Here is a 19,731-nt window from a genome sequence, read left to right on the forward strand (position 1 = left end):
CACTACTATCCTGTGGGGACAACCTGTTCCAGAAGCAAACCAACAGAGAGGAAAGCAGAATTGAAGTATGGGCAGGAAAAAGTAGAATCTTGGTTATATTCCTTGATCCAGCTGTGTCTGAAGCCAACGCTGGCCTCAGGTATCCTAGTTACCTTAGTCAATACCCAGCTTGTCTTAAAGTTATGCAAGTTGAGTGTTTATACCTGCATTATTCCATTATGCTTATCATCCCCATTCCATAGAAACCCACCCTCAGAGAGATTAAGTCCTTTGCTCAACCTAATACAAGTGGTGTGGCCTGGATTTGAGGTTGGGCTGTTCTGACTCTATAGCTCATGTTGCTTCCAAAGCTTGATTCAGCCTCAGTGAGTACAGCTAACCGAGCTGGTGAACCCAGCCCTCGACAGCATTAAGAGGACAGACATTGGCTCTCTTGTTTTACTAGCTCATGGGGAGGCCAATGACATTAGACGCTTCAGGCTGGTGCACTAAGGGTCAGACAGGCTAAATGTGGTTCTTGGATCCCATGCCACATGCCTGGCTGCTCAGGAAATCCCTTTTTATTCAGGCTTCTCAACTTTCAGAAACCACTAACTGGGCTGGATCAAATCTAGTTGGCCTCCAGGCAGCCAGGCTACAGCTGAGCAGACAGTTTCTGCAATGAGAAACACTCCAGGAAGATACCCTCAGCTTTGAGGTGCTGAGACTTCCATCTCCACTTCCTGAAGCTCAGGACAAAAGAGCAGCAGTTGTTCAAATGTGAGATCATAGTATTTTTAATAGTTAACAAAACATGCAGGTCAATAGTCAATGCATATACAATAGGACAGAGCAACAACAACAACAAAATTACAAGGCACAGTCTAACTCCATAGAGGCTTTCAAATGACGTGTTGGATAGAGAATGTGCTAATTAAAAACCCAGATGAGACACACCTCAGTGCCTCAGACCTGACCATGGCTTTCTGGTGGTAGGAAGGAGAGCTCATCATGCCCATGGCTTTCAAGTCAAATACTGAGAACTCTTTACAATCTCCATGCTCTAGGTTGTTCAGTTTTGTCTTCCCCATCCCTGTTTTTTTGTTTGTTTGTTTCTTGATTTATCTATTCATCCTTTATCCCATCTCAGACAATGAGTTCCATGAATACTCTGAGATAGCCTCGAACCATTGGTGTCTCAGTGAGCAGGGTCTCTGAGTTTGTTTTGGCTGTTGGTGAACAAAATTCCTTTCTGTTGAATGGGCTGTGATCTGCATTTCCCCATACAGAATCTGTCCAGCCTGAAGCCCCCTATGAATATTCACCATCTCCTTAGAGGCCACTTTTATATGCACTATTGATGTGAGGACTTTTTCCCCCAAATAATAACCCAGTGGTGAGATTCCCCCATTGCCTGCTGCTCCCTGATTAGGTAATTTGAGAGATTCCCCCCCCCCCCCACCTTAATTCCCAGGGTGACTATTCTGGCTCTGGTGTCGGGATAGAATTCTGGTAACCTGGAAGGAGTGTAGGCTTCCTACAGCAGTGATGTGAACACCAGGAAGGCGTGCGGCTGCAAAGAGCTTTTGGTTCTTGAACATCCAATGTGGCAACGACTGTAGGTAAATTTAGTGAAGGGAAGAGCTCTCACAGTAACAAAGGTAACCACAATGCCAAGTATGTGACCTCTGGCCATGCAAGTGTGGGCATGTGTCATTTGGAAATGTAACATTACATTCAGGGTCATCACTGTTTTCTTGTTTTTCAAAAGAACTTGTTTCAACTCACTCCCTAGGTTTCATCCTTTGGTTTTTACAGGGTTACACTGTATTTATCGTGTATCGTCACAGTCCTGGAGAGCTCAAAGGGAAACAATTCGGATGAGTGAGCATTTCATGGAATTCAAACTTAAGTGTGATTTTACAAAGTCCATATTGACAATATCAAAAGCAATTATTTTTTCTTTTTCTTCAAGTGCAGGGGTGAGGCTAATTCACAGAGACAGTGTATCATTTCACTAATATATAATTTATTCTAATTATATTTAGAATACCAAATATACTCAGATTACCCACAAGTATCCTTTCCTCATTCTTCTAGGGACACTTTCTGGCCTGCGACAGAAAGATGCCCTGCAGTGGAGAGGTCAGGAGACCCCTGGGGGGTGTCTTGCTGGAATTAGCAGATGCCAACAAAAGCAGAAAGCTTTCTTCAAACTGAAATCACTTTGGTCCAGGTAATGTTCAAGATCACAGTGTAAGAAAACTCAGATAATGAGCTGGAGACATTACATATCTCTTTCCCCATCACTTCTTCTTCAATCAGTGTTTATTAGTAGCCAGGTTGGTGGGGGAGGTTAAAATCAAATAGCAGAAAATGATGTCTTTTGATCGACTCTCCTTTTTTCCTTTCAGAATTGTTCTGGGGGATGAGTTGGGAAATAGATCATTGATGGGCTATTGTCTGATAGGAATTCAAATCACATTCTATCATCAGATGAGGAAGGTTAAATTAAAAAAAAAATAGAGGATTGGAAACTGTGAACTATAGCCTCTAATTCATATCTGATAACTCGGCTGTTTTTGTGATGGAGCATTAGAGACAGAGACATGTGGCCCAGACCATCTAGCCTCTTCATGGATGAAATCAAGGTTTTTCTAACTTCCAACTGTGAGTCAAAAGCAATCAGGAGTCAAGGTAAAATCTCCTTGTTTTTCGAGTGCACTCTAATTGGTGGGGGAGTTCTTCTGCCCATGCCGAGGTGTCTTGGAGTTATACATAGTCGTACTTGGAAGGATGAGACTGTACCTCGTCCTCTGTGCGGGCACCCCCATCGTATATCTTCTTATTTTTGCTGTTGGGCCCAAAGCCAGTGCTGGCCTTGAAGCCTCCCGGCTTGTAGCCGACGTTGTGGCCCGAGGCATGATAAGACACGGCTTTATAGCTGAGAGAAAAAGAAACATTCCGTGACCACAGATGTATTTGATAAGACGGAAAGCCACTCCATTTCCCCTGGAATGTCTCTGTTTTAGCCCTGAAAGTGTCCCAGGAAACCCTTAGCCCTGGGCAAACTGAGACAGGTGGTCACCCCCAGGCTTTGAGACACCAGCTTTTCTGCCTCTGCATTGGAGCAGAATTTCTTGCCTTGTATTAAGCCAGTCATTAGTGACCAGTGAGTTCCCGCTGTTAATTAAAATGAAGCTGAGCCAGGGGCGCCGGGGTGGCTCGGTCGGTTAAGCGTCCGACTTCAGCTCAGGTCATGATCTCATAGTCTGTGAGTTCGAGCCCCGCGTCAGGCTCTGTGCTGACAGCTCAGAGCCTGGAGCCTGTTTCAGATTCTGTGTCTCCCTCTCTCTCTGCCCTTCCCCTGTTCACGCTCTGTCTCTCTCTGTCTTGAAAATAAATAAACGTTAAAAAAAAAAAATTAAAAAAAAAAAAAAAATGAAGCTGAGCCAGAAACAATGTCCAGGGGAACATGGTTAGGCCAAAAAAAAAAAAAAAAAAAAAAAAATCCAAGAATTTGTGAGTGCAAAGGTACATACATGGAGCCCATCTCTTCTAATCTGCACAGTTTATGGGTAAGCTGACAGAGGCCCAGAGAAGGCAACTCGCAGGACTAGTTAGCACAGAACTGGACTAGGATTGAGGTCTCCCAGCTCCGAGCCCCTTTATGGGGTTACAGTGGGGTTTCTCTGCAGCAGTACTTTGGCATTTTGGAACAGATGCCTCTTTGTTGTGAGCGCCTGACCTGTGCATCGGGCAAGGGTTAGCAACATCCCTGGGCCCCACCCACTAGATGCCAGGATCACCCCCACCCCACCCCAAAGCTGCAACAATCAAGAGTGTTCAGTTGTTGCCAAATACCTCGTGGAGGGCAGAATTGTTTTCAGCTGAGAACCACAGTTACAGAATACTGGAGTCTGAAGGAACCTGGAGGGATACTTTTCTCTCTCAAACAGGATTATTCCTAAATCTGCTCAGCTGAAATGTTCCTATTCTGTTCTTTAGGTCCCCCATAAAAGAGAAGGCTCAGGATCCTTCAGTTAATAAAGTTCTTCAAAAACCCAGACTGATCCTTCTGGCTGCAAATTATACTTTAAAATGGACTCGGATGAAATGTCTGATTGCATTGGGATGGGGAGACTCACGTGGTTTCCTCAGGCACCAGGCCCCGGCAGGCAATGCACATCATCACACCCCCAATTAGCGTCAGGCCTCCAGCGACCCAGCCCACGAACAGGGCCGAACCAAAGGTGTACCTGAGGGGGGAAGTGAGGCCATGAGTATGGGTGACTCCACTCTCAGACTCTACCCGCTGTGCCTGGCCATGCCCATCCTCTCTGTCAGCCCTTCTGGGGGTTCCACACCTACCCCTGACCATGCTGCTGAATGCTTATTTGGGTCACAGCCGACTGAACAAGGGACCCTGGAGAACAGAAGTGGGACTGAAGCTAGTCAGTAAAACGGCTGTGGGATTTTCGGGCCCCTGGCATCACTCAGGCATGGAATTAATTATAAGTCTCTACTCTCAGAGAAACATCATTGGAAATCCCCCTTCCTCCCTATTGGCATTGGGTGGGGGGTGTCTTCAAGGTTTGGCAAGAGAAATTTGAGAGATATGGAAGCAGTCTGAAGTTATTATTTCTGAAGGAATTTTGGCCCCTCGAGTTCTTACTGTGGGCCAGTAAGCTCTCATCTTACCTAACTCAAGTAGCCCTGGCAGCCGTCCACACAGGTAGGAGCATTATCGTCAGGAAGAACTAATGTGAAGTGACCATTCATTCTTTCATTTGTTTACTCATTTGTTCAGCAAGTATTTCTTGAGCTCCTGCCGTGTGCCTGGCACTGCCCTGGCACTGGGATGCAGGGGTGACCAAGCCCTCACTTTCATGGTGCTTCTACTCCAGCTCACGCTGGAACTCAAACCTGTGGCGGTCTGATTCCAGTGCTGGTGCCCTTCCCTCCCAGGGGAACTCAGTCCCTCCATGGGACTCAGTTAGATCTGACTGGGATTGTCCAAGAACCAAGTCTCCTGAGAATAGAATAATTCTGATTCCACACGGACCTCTGTGGACAGTGGGGAGAGTGGCCAAAAACTTTTAGGATGTCACTGGGTATTTCCGTTGGTTAGAAAGTTACCAACTTTCCCTTCATCTCCAAGAGCCCCACAGAAAAGGACAGCTCAGCATGGCGGATACCTGCCCTTGGAGGTTTTTCCCTCATGTCCACCAAAGAGCATGGGGCTGTCTGTGGAACACCATGAATCACTAGTATGTTTAAAAGTCACCAACTAAGAACATTATACCAGTAGCTGGAAGACAGCAATGTGTGTGCAGACCTCCACAACCTAAGAAAATAAGATCCTTTAGATGTGCTTTAAAAGTACACACATTTTAGCAGGATCAAAGTAAGCAATATAAGCCTGATGACCAAGCGTAATGTAAAGGGAAAAGCTGGCAGACTGAGCTCAGGGCTTGAAAAAGTTCTGGAAGAACATTTATCTGCAGGCAGTTTTTACTTCCTTTGGACTTGGAAGTGACAGACATTTGTTTTGAAAGCTGTTGGTTTGGAATGAAGAACCCCATCCCACCCTGTTGGCCCTCCCCAGCGTGGCTAGGGGCTTAACACCTAACCTTTTCCTGGGCGTCCTCCTGAGAGGCCCCTGTGTAAATCTCCTGGGGGCAGTCTTGGTCCCTCAGCCCTGGCGCAGACAGAACCCCTGTCCTTGATACCTCTAAAGATGGTCGAGTGACCACATAATGTTAATGATGACAACCATCACTAGCATTTATTGAGCCCTTACTGACACTGTGATGGGCACCTTTATCACAATCTCATTTAATTCTTCCAACAGCCTCATTTTGCAGGATTTCTCACTCCCATTTTACAGAGGAGGGGATTGAGGTTTAGAGAGGCTAAGTAACTTTTCCAAAGACCCAGGAAGGACACAGGAGCTACTGAAATTCAAATGCAGATCCTTCTGCCTCCAAAGCCTTCATTGTTCATCATTAAGCTAATACTATCTTCTGGGCAAGGGGAACATGGGGACTGAGGTCTCCTTCTTTCACTCAGATCCTCTTGGTCAAGGTTAGCAAACTTAAATACCTAACTAGGACAGCTAAGAAATTTAAATGAGTGAAGTGGGGAAAACCCCCACAAGGATAATGATAAATGGCCTCAGCGTTGGGACATTTGAGAGTGGTGGGATAAACTGGAGAGGGTGAGCTCTTGCTAAGAGGGCAACTATTTTGCAGCTGCAGAGATTGTTGCCATAGAAAGTGAGGGCCCATTACTGCCGGATCTGATGTTTTTCTTTTACAAGGAGCTGGAAAAACGGATTGCATACGTGTGTGTGTGTGCGTGTGTGTGTGTGTGGTGTGAAATATCCTTGTAGTAAACACTAATGGCGCTTTGCCCATGTCCCTTATGTCCCTTTCACCATTTCTGTGTTTCTTCTTCAGCTCCTGTGGTCTTTGCCTTTGCCTGCTGGCCCCCATGTTTTCCTTTGGAGGTCAGGTTTTGATTTAGCCACTGGAGCCATTTTGCCCATGTGCACAGAGGCTGATTGGTGCTGAAGTATGAAAGTTTGGGAGTCAAGACAACTCTGAGGTATGTTTCATGCCCCACAGCTCCCCAGGATTGGGCTGAGTCCCAGAATTCATTGCAATTACCCTCTTCTCTGTCCTGGGTGCCTCACTCCCTACCCGGTCTCCCCTTCCTTAATATATCACTTGCACATGAAACCTCAGAATCAGGCTCTGTGTTTGAGTAACCCAACATATGACACTTCTAATTTTTAAAAAGTAGTGAATAATTCAGGTTATAAAATGAAGTGTTTAGGCTAATACAAAACACCTCACAAGCTCTGAATAGCATGAAAGCAGGCACTTTGTAGCTTGGGTACCCTTAACACGGTGTTGGCAGAGGATGGGATGCTGGGACCAAATGGGGTACCAGAAAGCCCATCAGTTCACTGTCAAGACCTTTCTTGGCAGCCATGTTGTCTTGTGTGACTTCTGGGTAGAGAGGATGAGAAAACAGAAAGAAGGGAAAAACTGCTGCCCATCTATGGAGGAAGGCACTCAGTGAACATTCTAGAATCTTATAGTCTCAATCTCAGGACTGAAGTTGCCTGACCGAGGGATGGTACAGGTTGTAGGGAGATGGTGTGAGAGGATGATGTGGGTATTAGCACTGTGTGCCAGTGGGGTGGGTGACTCCTCTTGGCAGGGGCAGTGACACAGGTGCCCAGATACTCTGGGTAAGGTAGGCTCTTCTAAGTAGGCTGACCAACCATCCTGACTTGCCCATGAGGGAGGAGTTTCCCAGGACGTGGGACTTTTAGTGCTAAAACTGGTAAAGTCCCAGGAAAACATGGTCAGCGTACTTCTAAGTTGCCCTTATAACCAAAAGACCATGGGAAGATCACAGAAGAGGATGAGGGGAGCTTATGGGGATCACTTCCTTCTCATTCTTGAAACAAAGCAGGAACATGGATGGGGACTGGAGTTCCTGGGAGCCAGAAAGTAATGGATTTATACAACCTCACCCCCTGTCTGTATCCCACGATGGTGTGGCTGGAGAAATACCAAGTGTATCCACTCCAGAGATGACGGGTCACTTAGATATGATATTTACATCACTGTCTCAGAAGAAGGTTTTTTTCTCCATCAAGAATTTACTGCTGCTTCTTGCTTTGAAATATGTCCCTTTGAAGTGACTAAATGAATATAGGTGTTAGAGTTGCTCTTCCAGCGTTTAAAAGTTCTACCCTCCTTCAGACACCAAATTATAGTGGGGTTTCGTCTCCCTCAGCTAGACTGTAACCTCCGTGAGGATGGGGAACTTGTCTTATCCCCAGCTTTCAGAACAGCTCCTGGCTCACATCAGGTGCTCTATACATTTGTAGAATGAATGAATGAATGAATGAGAAGAAGAGGCAGCTGTACAAGGAAGAAACATAACATTACTCTTCTCACCTATACTGCACCTTTCTCAGTTCTACTCAAGCTTTCACCTGTCCCTAGTCAGGTTCCCGTCATGGTCTGGGGATGTGGGTTGATGCTCATTTACATGCCTGGGCTAATAGTGCCTGTTTCATTGCCACCACAACGGGGCCTGTGTAAGCATGTTAGATAAATACTGTGAACTGTCGCTGTATTTCAATGCAAATGTCAGCTCAGCCTCAAGTCATAGCACCAAGGATATTTCACTGAAATGAAGTTTATGAATTTACAGATCATTGTTGATTTACGATATGGCATGGTTGCCTCTGATAAATTTTTGCTATTTCAGGCACTGACAGTCACATTAGGCATATGTGTTTAATAGGATTTTTATAACAATATTCACCACAGGATACTAAGACTAGATTGGAAGCTTACCTGGTCTGAACAGTCTGCACCATCCCACCCATCCCAGTGTACATGTTCGCTGTAGACATCCAGAAGTTAGTAACCAGCATGTTGGCAAACACAGATACTCCAGCAATTGCACAGAGACCTGCGGGCAAAATACAAGAAAGCGCCAGAGTCAGCTTTAAAGGGATCACAGCGTTTCTGAGGCAATGTATGCTGAAATGAGTTTAGATGAGCAGGCTGCGAACATTCCATTCATATAACAGAATAGCTAATCCAAGCATTGATTATTGAATTCCCACTATGTGCTAGACATTATGTTAGACTCTCTTAGAGTGCTTAGATTCTCTTATCTCTCTAACTGTGGAGGGATTTGTATGTGTGCAGAAAGAGATTTTTCCATGCATCTTGGGACAAAGGATTAGTAATACAAATATTTTGGGTCTGGTCCTTCGATGGTGTCAAGTGCTCTTTCCTTAAAATCATTTTCAAGAATCTTGCCAAAATAATGTCTTTAGGGACTGACTCACATGGCTACCTTAGTACTGAGAATTTCTTATAATAATCAGATAGCAGCTAAGGGGGACCTTAACATTCATGATCATTCTGTAGAGCATAATTGGGCTCTAGTCTCAGATCTTGAATCCTAGTGTGTAAAGTTCTGATCCATGTTCAAACTGTGTTCATTAGGGAGAAACCATGTTTCCTCTGCCAGAATAATTTTACTTTGACATTCCTAGAAAAGCATTTGAGAGAGGGAACCCTGGCTGCTTGTTTACCTGAGATGATGAACATGATCCCAGAGGTAAGTGTCATGTTGGCTTTGGCAGAGTCCTCCATGCTGCCTATGCGTATGCACTTCAGGGCGAAGATGGACACCAGCAGGCCAATGGCACCCAGGACAATGCCCACGATCATCAGGGCTCGCACTGCCTGCAGCATGGCTGTGGGGCAAGAGGCAAGACACAAGCAGACAGATGAGACCACTTCTGCATGACCACCAGGCTTTAGTTTAATAAAATAAAGCAACCACAATCAGCCAGCATCCAATTCCTGAGAAATAGCAAGTCCATAAAATGTGAACCTTGTCATTGCCAGGGGATGTGGAATTGTGAGAAATGCAAAACCACCACATACAATCCTCTGATTGTTGAAGGACCTGCATGTACACAATTGTCTGTAGAATGACAAAATCATGAACTGTTGGGAGTAGGGACAACCAATGGATAGCTATTTCATTTCCTCATTTTAAAGCCTGATAAGCTAGGGTCTAGAAAGAGGAAATAGCTTGATTAAGGTGACATGAAAAATTACTGATAGAGCTTATAGTAAAACTGCGTGACTTTGGCTTCTATCCCAAATGTCATTCTCCTCTAGTCTTTTCATATGGGCTCAATGCTTCATATTGTTGCGTCCGCTTTAGAAAAACCCGATATTCATTCATAGCATGTGATGAAGCAAGGTTACTAGGTGATATACTAAGGGCACCATGTTTTTGCTTGTTTCCAAAGGGACTACTATAGTCAGGGTAAGCTGTAGGTTTTGGGTATATATAACAGACTGCTATATCATTCACAGGCCTTTCAACATGACCAGCTGATCAGCAGTTCCCTTCTCAGGAAGCAATGGGAGCTGTAGATCCTGCTGGGACTCTCCCCCAATGCCTCCCCTCCAGATAAATCCAAAGTGGTTTCTAGTGTGTCCTTAATGTGCACTGACTCATCTCAACAGTTTTTTTCTGAGCCCCTATGACTAGGCACAGGGATGACAGTAATTAATAGGTCAGCCATGGTCTCTCCGCTCACGGATCTTATGTCGAAGTGGAGAAAGACAGTCATTAAACATGCCCGCTACAAGCATAATGCATTTACAAAAGAAAGACAAATGAGTCTTGGTGTTTTCCAGAGGGAAAGGCCCCAAGTGTGGGTATTTCTGGTGGAGCAGAACTGAAGAATTGTGTGAAGCAAAGCAGAAAGCTCTGTCTTACCCTAGTTATCAGAGCCAATTGCAACTTTTGATTGAAAGCTATAAGTCGCTTTTCAGACATGAACAAATCCAGTCCACATTAAAAAACCCCTGCAATGTCGGTGATATGATTACCTTCATTTTATAATTGAAGAAATTGAGACAGAGAGGTTCAGGAACTTGCCCGAGGACATATTTTGAGGGACAAGCAAGAGCTGGGGATCAAACCCAGAACTATCTCCAAATTGTTTTTCCCATCACAGTACATTCCTTTGAGGTACCTAATCCTGGAAAAACAGGCTGCCATCAGGGTACAGGGATCTGTAAGCACCTAAGAGAATGTATCCTCCAAACTCGGAGACTCAGCCATGAAATATCAACCTCTAAAATGGATGCTAAAAATGTATAAAGAAATATTATCTAAAAATCATCTCAGGGAATAACATGTCCTAGGAGATTTTATTTGTGAATGTGGCTCTCAAGACAAGGACGTCCTGGGAGGAATTTCTCTCTAATCTCTCCAGGAAGATTTTCATCTCAAATATGGCCAATATCAATGGAGCTGCCAGCTTATTCACTCTAAGGTGTGTATCACAAAGCAACTTGTCATGATGGAAGAATTGGGAATCAATGAAGTATACTGAAAAAGGAGAGGCAGATCATTCAGAATTCGTTAAAGAGCCTTTGGCATTGTCTGAGGAATGGAGGCCCTGTCAACTTTCTCTCCGTGGAGGTGATGGCATCCAGCCACTCTAGTTCTATGCCGCTTGATTCTTATTCTCTTCCCCTGAAGCAACTTCTGATTTGAACTTTGCTTCTCTGCTGAGAAGAGAATTCTACAAGCAGCTATGTAATCAGTCTTGGTCCTATTAGCAACTATATTTGCAGGATAAATATATTGGTTTATGGTGTGGATCAATCCTCCAGGATCTGACCATTCATCCCTGGAAGAATTGAATTGATTAACATTGGCATCTTGAGATTACAGCTGAGTTCTGATGCTAGAGCTGTGGTGACCCCAGTTGGGCAAAGAGAACCAATGAGGGCCTTGGAGTTGCCCTTGGATCCACTCTTAATGTAGGAGGGCTCTAGAGGGCCACCTTTGTTCTCTAAAGCCTTGCTCAATGGTTTTGCTGGCCCCACAGGATACTGGGAACAAACATTCTGTTCATTCCCTTATTAACAAATGCAAGCGTGTGTCATGTACTTGTGTATTCATTTATATTTTTGTGTTTTCACTCAGCACATGTTGGTATGTGCTCATAGTCATATGTTACATAATCATATAACTCATCCATGAATTCATTCATTCATTCATCAAGTATTTTTAAGCTCAAATTCTCTACAAAACCCTATGTCAGATGTTGTAGAAGATATAAAGTTTCATGAAAAATAGTCACTGCCTTCAAGCACTTTACAATCTGGGAAGATCATATTTTTACTGGAAATCTTGAACCTCAAATTTCTTTTCACTTTGAGAGTATCTATTCTCATAGTTGCTTATGATGTGGTTCTAGTTCTCTTTAACACATACAATTATACTACTACAAGCCTGGTTCAGGACAGGTATGGACAGGACATTTGCTGGGCAGCCCCAGGCTTCAGGAAATATCCTCCAGGCTATACTGATGTGAATGTTACTACCAGAAAACTGGACATATGGAAAGAGGAAGGTGCTTGACTTTCTCTTCATCTTGTCCTCATGGGCCTCTTGTGAACTTCAAATCCACCCAGAAACTTGCTGGAGATTTTAAAATCTGCTCTTGTTCTGACATTTTAAGCCTTAAGCTATTCAGAAAACAAAATCATTTACCCCTTTTGAGAAACACCTGGCAAGGCATCTGGTTAAAACAACCAAAACCAACCAACCAACCAACCAACTAACCAACCAACCAAAACCAACCAACCAACCAAACAAACTAACAAAAACCAAATAAACGATATTAACTAAGTAGGATAAAGGATGTCCTTTCCTCATTCTATAACAAATTAACATTTCTCCTGGACTCTCAGCAAGGGTGGGGCCATTAACTCTTTAGACTGAGTAGTTTTAATGTTTGTTCTTGAAAACACATCATGAGGGGGCCGTGGCTGAGGCACATGGTCTTGCCTGTCATTGCTGGATTAGAAGGGCTGTGAGATTGGCAAGTGGGAGGTGAAATCACTGTGGACTTGCCTCGTATGGAGAGTTGCTGTTGCTATGCCACAGGAGCCCTTGGGCACTGGAGCCTGGGCCAGCCTGTCCTGCTCAGCCTTTGCCTCAGGCTGTCAGATGCCCTCTTGTCTTTGCTGAGTCAGGTATGCATGGCAAGGCCTCATTTCCTTCCTGCTATCTCTTGACCTCTGGATTTCTGATGAACACTGGCACCTGCTTTGAATCAGGGGTCCACCCTCACCCTGAGCACATTTCTCTTAGCCCGTGGTTGGAAAAGACACAACATTGTTTTATAACTTGTGGGACTACTGTCAGAGTCACAATCCTGGGCCTGGATGCATAGACCAAGTTCTTCCTTGCTTCGGAGATCCCTCGAGGGGTGCTTCTGAGAGAGGGAGCTGTGATGGGGGCAGGTTCCAGGAAGTAGGAGGAAATGTTCTCTACCACTCATTGCTAGAACTCCCCCCCCCCCATGTCTAGTAATGACCATGGAGATGCATGGGGGTGACCTGAACTTCCTTTCCAGCTGGAAGAATCTACCATCTGGGATTCTAATCTTCCATAGATAGGTACCCAGAGAAACTGCTCCCAAAGGGGGTAGGTTTCTCTTTTAGCCACACTGTCTCTTATTTGCTATTCTGAGCAAGAGGCACATAAGCTTATCAGCTGATAACAGGTGAGTCAACGGCTCTATAGACTGATTCCCTGCACCAAAGGTGTGACTATGGCATTCTTTCCAATGAACAATGAGGCATTATCAGACTTGAAGGGTGGGCAGGATTCAGAGCTGACAGAAGCAAACAGAAAAATGGGAACTCAATGTTCCCTCCCTGTTGCAAAATATCTTATTCCCCCAAACTAGCTATGGACTGACAGGCAAGGTGCCTTTGGGTGTGGTTCCCAACCCTGGTTGTACTTTAGCATCTCTTGGGGGAGCTTTTAAAGAAATATTAATGTTTAATATTAATGTTTCTTCATTGTCCTTCCTTTTTGATTCTAAGGTGGGGTCCAGCTATGTGACTCTGGCCATGTGTGTCTCCACCAAGAAATGGAGACCCCCCCCACTGACTAGTCCACGCTAGGGCCTGATGCTTTGCGTGTGACTGCCCTGCTGTCAATGCAACCGCCACCACAATCACAAGCTGAGGACGTGTTCTGATTCCTGCATCTGCATAGGGCAAGCGGTCACAGTTTACGCCTCAGGTACAGGTCCTCTCCGGCTTTGCAGATGTGTCCTCAGTTCTCTGTGGGATCTTCGGATGTACGTTAGTGGGGACACATTTGGATGTCTGTCCACATATTTAAAAAGGTATGTTTGGGCCAAAATAGATTTCTTTCTTGAAGAAAGGGGAAAGCAGCTTGACCAAAAACCAAGGGGCTCCCTCCGATTTCATTTCAAGTTTATCACTAACTTATAACCCCTTTACCTCTTAGAGCCAGTTTCTTCCACCAGACATCGGGGAAAGACAAGCTGGTTTCACAGGATCAGGAACACTGGACTTAATGTCAAATAGCCAATCGTAAGAAGAAACACACCAGGTGGCTCCTTTAGAAAGGGTACTGGAAAGCAGTTTGGTATTTTTTTTTTTTTTTTCCTTTATGGATTTGTGCTTTAGATTTTGTAGAATTGTTTCCTGGGTTAAATGTGGTTTCACTAAAACCGCCCATTCCTGGGTGTGTAAATATGATTGGTAGGTTGATGGGACACTCTTTAGGTCTTCAGTGGCTGTTGGTTTTTCACATTGCTAGAGAAAGGGGGCCAATGTGGCCAGTTGTATGAAAGAAAACTCAAGACCTTTAGTGCCTGCAAAGAGGCTGGGAATCAGTGATGTGACAGAACACAGGTAGCATGGGGGGACTGAAAGAAGAAAAAGAGTACCCTAAATAATATTTGGTTTGGGTATTTGGATTCATAAAAGACACTTGATTTTGGAGAAGAAAAAAAACCTGGAAGATCAAATGTCCTGTTTGAGAGATTTGGGTGGTGTAGACAGGGCAGTAATGACTGACTGACACCAAGAACCAGATCTGCTAAATGGATTGCAAAGCCCTTTCACACAAATACCTTATTGTGAGGCATTTCACAGATGGGGAGAGCAAGGTTGAGAGACCTAGCTGGCCAAGCTAGCCCTTGATCCCAGTTCATCTGCCTTTAACTGTAAGGCCCTGCCATGGCACCAAATTCAATCCAAATATTTGCAAACACATTAGAAAAAATATCACTTGCCTATAATGTCATCATGGGACCAGGGACATGAATTTGCCAGGTCTCTGCCTCCTCTTCACCCTGTTCATTGACAGCCTTCTGCTCTCCTCCCCCCACTGTCTCCAGGGCAGGGGGTGGGTGGGTGGGAAGGAAATGACACACAAGTCATCCACTCTTTAAACTTGGTACTCCTAATTGTGCATTGTGACGATATGGCTATAAATGGGTCAAGGTGCAGATGTACCCTCTACTCTTAGCGTGCTCAAGCGCAGGCCAATCTCTTCAATTCTAAAGGCAGCTCCTTGTATCTGGAATGTAGAAGCAGGGCCTGAGCATGGGCAGGGCTAAAGACACAGACTTGGAAGCGTTTCAGCCTTGTGTTCATTTCCTGCATCTGATATCTCCTGTCCATGGGAGCTTGGGCACCTTACCTTGTCTCCATATCTGAGCCTCAGTTTCCACTTTTGTAAAAACAAAGCTGATACACATTACCCTGTATTGCTGTGAAGGTTCAACTGGTAGGTCTATGTGCAGTTCGAGAAATGGTCGGTTTTTATTTCTGGGCACTGTCCTTGGAGAATGACATGCTGCTCTGACTGTTTGGAATACAATGAGAGGGCGTCTTGGGCTATAAATTATACAGAGCTGGTCATATATAGGTAAATAGTCCTGCTACTACAACCATTAACCTCATTAATCTATCTGTAGGTTACATAATATAGCTAGTCGAATGGAATTAAATTATTCTATGGCTGTAAGTTCCAACTAAACGTGATACATTTTTATCAGATGAATGAAGGGTATGTGAGATTTTGCAAGAAAAGAGCTTATCCTTAGGAAGAATTGAATAATTGGCAGTGATTATTATGACTGTTAACTGAAGTATTACAATGGTATCTGCCTCATGCTTTTATAGTAACTTTAAAGCTTAATTCTCTGCTGCAGGCTGGTACTCCCCTGAGCTCTAGGTCAAAATTAAACTTTCAACCTTCCATTTCTGTCTCTGGATGTTTCACCCAGCTCCTCTGCTTCAGTCTCTCTTCCCTCGGCCCCTTGTCATGCTCAAGAAAATGTTCTCAGCAGCTGTTTCAGTGCCCTCTAGGTGCCAGGTCCTGAGTAGTTAATGTTACCCCTTTCAGCTTCCTCTGGAGCCCTACAAGTGTCTCTGGGCCACCCTCTGGCCTTCTCTCTGGCTGCTCCATCTTCTTATGTTCCTGCCTTCAGGTTTTGAGGGTCTTTTTAGCCTATTCCTTCTGGCAATCTTCCCACCCATCTCCTACATTAGTCAGCCAAATCTTAAGTCACCAAACAAATATTTGAATTTTGGGATGCCAATTTACATTGTAGTCACTTTTGCTGCACAAAAGCCTCGCTATTCTTTTTTTTTTTTTTAATTTTTTAAATATTTATTTATTATTGAGAGAGACAGAGCACGAGCAGGGGAGGGACAGAGAGAGGGAAGACACAGAATCTGAAGCAGGCTCCAGGCTCTGAGCTGTCAGCAAAGAGCCTGACACGGGGCTCGAACTCACACACTGCGAGATCATGACCTGAGACAAAGTCGGACGCTTAACCGACTAAGCCACCCAAGCACCCCGAAGCCTTGCTATTCTTAAATCCACGCTGTTCTCCATGGCCATACATTAACAGTGATTTCAAGTATCTCCGTTTATGCATATTCAGGCCCAAGAAATGTTTTTCCTGGCTTTTGGTGGAATCCTGTTCCCCTGACTCAGACAGGCAGGACTGGGATACGACTCTGATGGCTGCCTGGAGCTTTTCAGCTCTTCCAACTTGCAAGCAGTGTCATGAGGGTGGATGTGCCCAATGTTATTAGAGTGCCTGGGTCTGGTACAGAGATCTGGGGGATCCTATTCAATTTAGGGATGTGAGGAGGCTTCACAAAGGAGGTCATATTTGGGCTGGACCCTGCATATGAGAAGATTCATGGAGATGGCAGTGGAGTGGTGGAGGGGGGTACTTGGCAGTGGGAGAAATGGGTATCCAAGATCAAGCCCAGGGTAGAGTAAATAGACAGGGAGAAGCAGAGGCTGGGGGCAGAGGAATTGTAAGAGATAAGTCAGGCAAGATGAGGGAGATAGGAGGGCATGGGTGTCAGGCAGTCATGTCTACACCTAATTAAGCTGCAAATGGGGGAACCATGGGAGGGTTTGGCTTTTAAAATGCCCGAGAGATGAGAACTGAGAACTGGCAGTCGGTGATTGGAAGATTCTACCCGATCTGCCATAGTCAAAGGAGCAAACACTCTAGAGAGATGAAGGATAGAAACCGGACTGAGAAAGACGAAGAGCAACAGGTGATAGTAAAATGTATTCTTTTCATTTGGTTGTCAGTGACCCAGGGAGAGACAGAACTTGACAATGATCAGAATCATGAGATCTTGTAGGAAAGGAGGATATAAGCCTAAGTGAGGAGGAGAGATGACAAGAAGAATAGGGGCTAATCAGACAGGATGGTGTGGGGCCCCATGTGTGGAAAGAAACAGAATGAGCAAGAGATTGGTAATGTGTGGTTTGGCCCTGAGCTGAGGTTATTGAGCATGAAGTTATGGGATGTCATGCCTCAATTTTGAATATGAGGTCAATCTTTTTCCTTCATTAAAACAATTTTTTTTAACATTTATGTATGTTTGAGAGAAAGAGAGCACAAGCTGGGGAGGGGCAGAGAGAGAGAGGGAGACACAGAATCCGAAGCAGGCTCCAGGCTCTGAGCTATCAGCACAGAGCCCGACACGGGGCTCGAACCCATGAACTGCGAGATCATGACCTGAGCCGAAGTTGGATGCTAAACCGACTGAGCCACCCAGGCGCCCCTTTTATCTTCTTTTAATAGTTATAATGAGGTGTGACTCGACAGTCTATGGTCTTGCACCTCCTCTCTTCTGACCTCTCCCTTCACAGGAGAGCATGATCCCTCCTCTGCGCTGTCTTCCTGTGGCCAGGTCCCACCTGCCTTGCTTCCCTAAGCAGGTCTCAGTTAGTGATCCTGCTGGTCCTGCAATAGGAATGGCTTCCAAAATGCAGTAAAAACCCCAGTTCTGCTCTGTCACCCATCTTCTTTTTCTTTCCAAAAATGAAGACAAATTAGTTGAATTGCTTTTCATCATTCAATTTCAAGTGCTTCAAAGACTCTTAACAGTTTCATGCAAGTTTATTTCCATCTACCTGTTCATAAGGTGTTAGTTTCAGAGTGGCAAATCAAACACTGTTCGCTTCCTCACCAAACTCCTATCTTGGCCACTCCTTGGAGCCACTGATTAGACTGACCTTTTATTTTCTTTTTGCCCACCCTCTTTCTTTAAATACGAGTCGCTTTCATAATATCTAGAATGCAAAGTTCCTATGTGCATGTTTGAAATAATTATCTGTATTAAAAGCAGGGGTTTAACTTCATCTTCAGGGGTGAGAAGATGTCACATTTATAATTATATTTATATTATGAAATTACTATAATATAATTATAACTTATTCTGGCATGCACTGTTTCTTAGGAGTGCACACTAGAACCTCAACGCAAAGCAAAAAAAGGATATTTATAATTTAATGGCAATATGCATTTCTGACACTTTCAGAGACTCCAGCTTTTCAAAGCAAAATTGAATTGAATTGAAAATGAAATGAAATTAGTTCTCCATAAGCGTTTTGGGCTAGAAGAAAATAATTCACCAACCTACTTCCTTGCTCCCACGTATGTGCAGGCAAGAGCAAGTCACATGCACACACATGCACACAATTTTCTCCTTTGAGGACCATTAGTCTATTCTAGTATCATGAGCATGCTTGCCCTTACAACAAATCCCATTCTTTTCACCACCCGCAATTCCTTTGACTTGAGTATGAATTCTCCGATTTTCTCCAGGACGACTATAGCCCCCTTTGTCATGGGGCCAACTTCTCTTATTCACACCTTTTATTCTGAGCTGCAAGGGTCATACCCAGAGGTGGGGAGCGAGGCTCAGTCCCTGGTGTGATTTCTGAGGTCCCTCCTGGCTGCAGGGAGCGCAGACACCCCTCCCCAGCCCTCACCTGCTCGGGCCCCCCGTGCTGCCGGGCCTACCTGGAAGGCCCAGGATGGTGAAGTAGGGCCTGCACTCGGTGAACCCTGAGCTCTGCCTCACGCAGCTCCGCCAGAGCCCCTCGTACTGGAACACGGAGGTGACGGGGTTATCGTACAGGTCCTGGGTGCTCCACATGTCCATCCCCGTGGCGGCGATGCACCCCGCCAGGCCCAGGAGGGACAGGAGGAAGCCCACCACTTGGCACGTGGTGGTGGACATGGCCTCGGCCCCGCGCGCCCTCCACCCGCCGCCCGAGGTCTAGTTGCACCTTCCTCCTGTGCAGGGTGTGCGTGGGCCAGTTGTGCTCCTGAGCGGAGCTGCCCTAATCAGATGGTTTCCCTCAGCTCTTGGTGTTTGCTCACTGTGTTTTCCTTAGATAGTTCAGTTTCACTCTTGGTTCAAGGGCATTATGTTTTCATTTGTTAGGGAAGCGGCCCCAAGAGGCACTTGTCGGCCGAGCTGCGCAGGCCCAGCTGGTGTGGGAGCAGAGTGGTTGGAGTGGACACCCTTTCTGAAGGCCTTGCCAGCCTCCCTTGTCCGTGGCTCTGGCTGTGACACGAGCACGCCGGCCACCGCCTGGGTAGAAAGGTGACGAGTCCAGCGCCGCGGGCAGCCCCCACAGCCTTCTCCTCTAGGCTCTGCTCGGCAGAGAGTAATGTCGCTTAGGCTGACATCACTTAAAACAAAGGCCCCAGGAGTCTCCATCTTCAACCAGACTTTCACATTTCCTCCTCCACAGCTCATAAACTACTTTTCCTGCACGTCTTTCCATTGCACTCTTACAGGAATGGGTGGAGTAGGTATTATTATCCCACACCCATATATTTTGAGTGAAGTGAGGCACAATAGATTAAGGAACTTGTCTAAGGGCCTTGAACCACAGATGCTTTAAAGTCAGTAAAGGCGGAGCTCCAGTGCCCACTCCCAGTCTGGTGCTCTTTCTCTATTTCCATGTGGAGAGGCAGGGGCAGGCATGGTTGTCCCCACGTTT

General features: G+C 45.3%; 1 protein-coding gene across 1 annotated transcript; it reads right to left on the bottom strand.

Annotated features, from left to right (window-relative positions):
• Window positions 1-760: 760 nt before the first annotated feature.
• CLDN18 (claudin 18) lies at window positions 761-19,135 on the bottom strand. Its single transcript, XM_019437461.2, has 5 exons — window positions 18,740-19,135; window positions 9,116-9,280; window positions 8,364-8,481; window positions 4,128-4,238; window positions 761-2,923 (listed from the first exon to the last, which is right to left on the bottom strand). The coding sequence occupies exons 1-5, from the start codon at window positions 18,957-18,959 to the stop codon at window positions 2,752-2,754; spliced, it is 786 nt and encodes a 261-aa protein (XP_019293006.1). The 5' UTR covers window positions 18,960-19,135; the 3' UTR covers window positions 761-2,751.
• Between the last annotated feature and the right edge of the window lie 596 nt (window positions 19,136-19,731).

Source organism: Panthera pardus, unplaced genomic scaffold (genome assembly GCF_024362965.1).
Source record: "Panthera pardus isolate Hobbes unplaced genomic scaffold, ASM2436296v1 HiC_scaffold_16, whole genome shotgun sequence".
In the NCBI taxonomy this organism is placed as follows: Eukaryota; Metazoa; Chordata; class Mammalia; order Carnivora; family Felidae; genus Panthera; species Panthera pardus.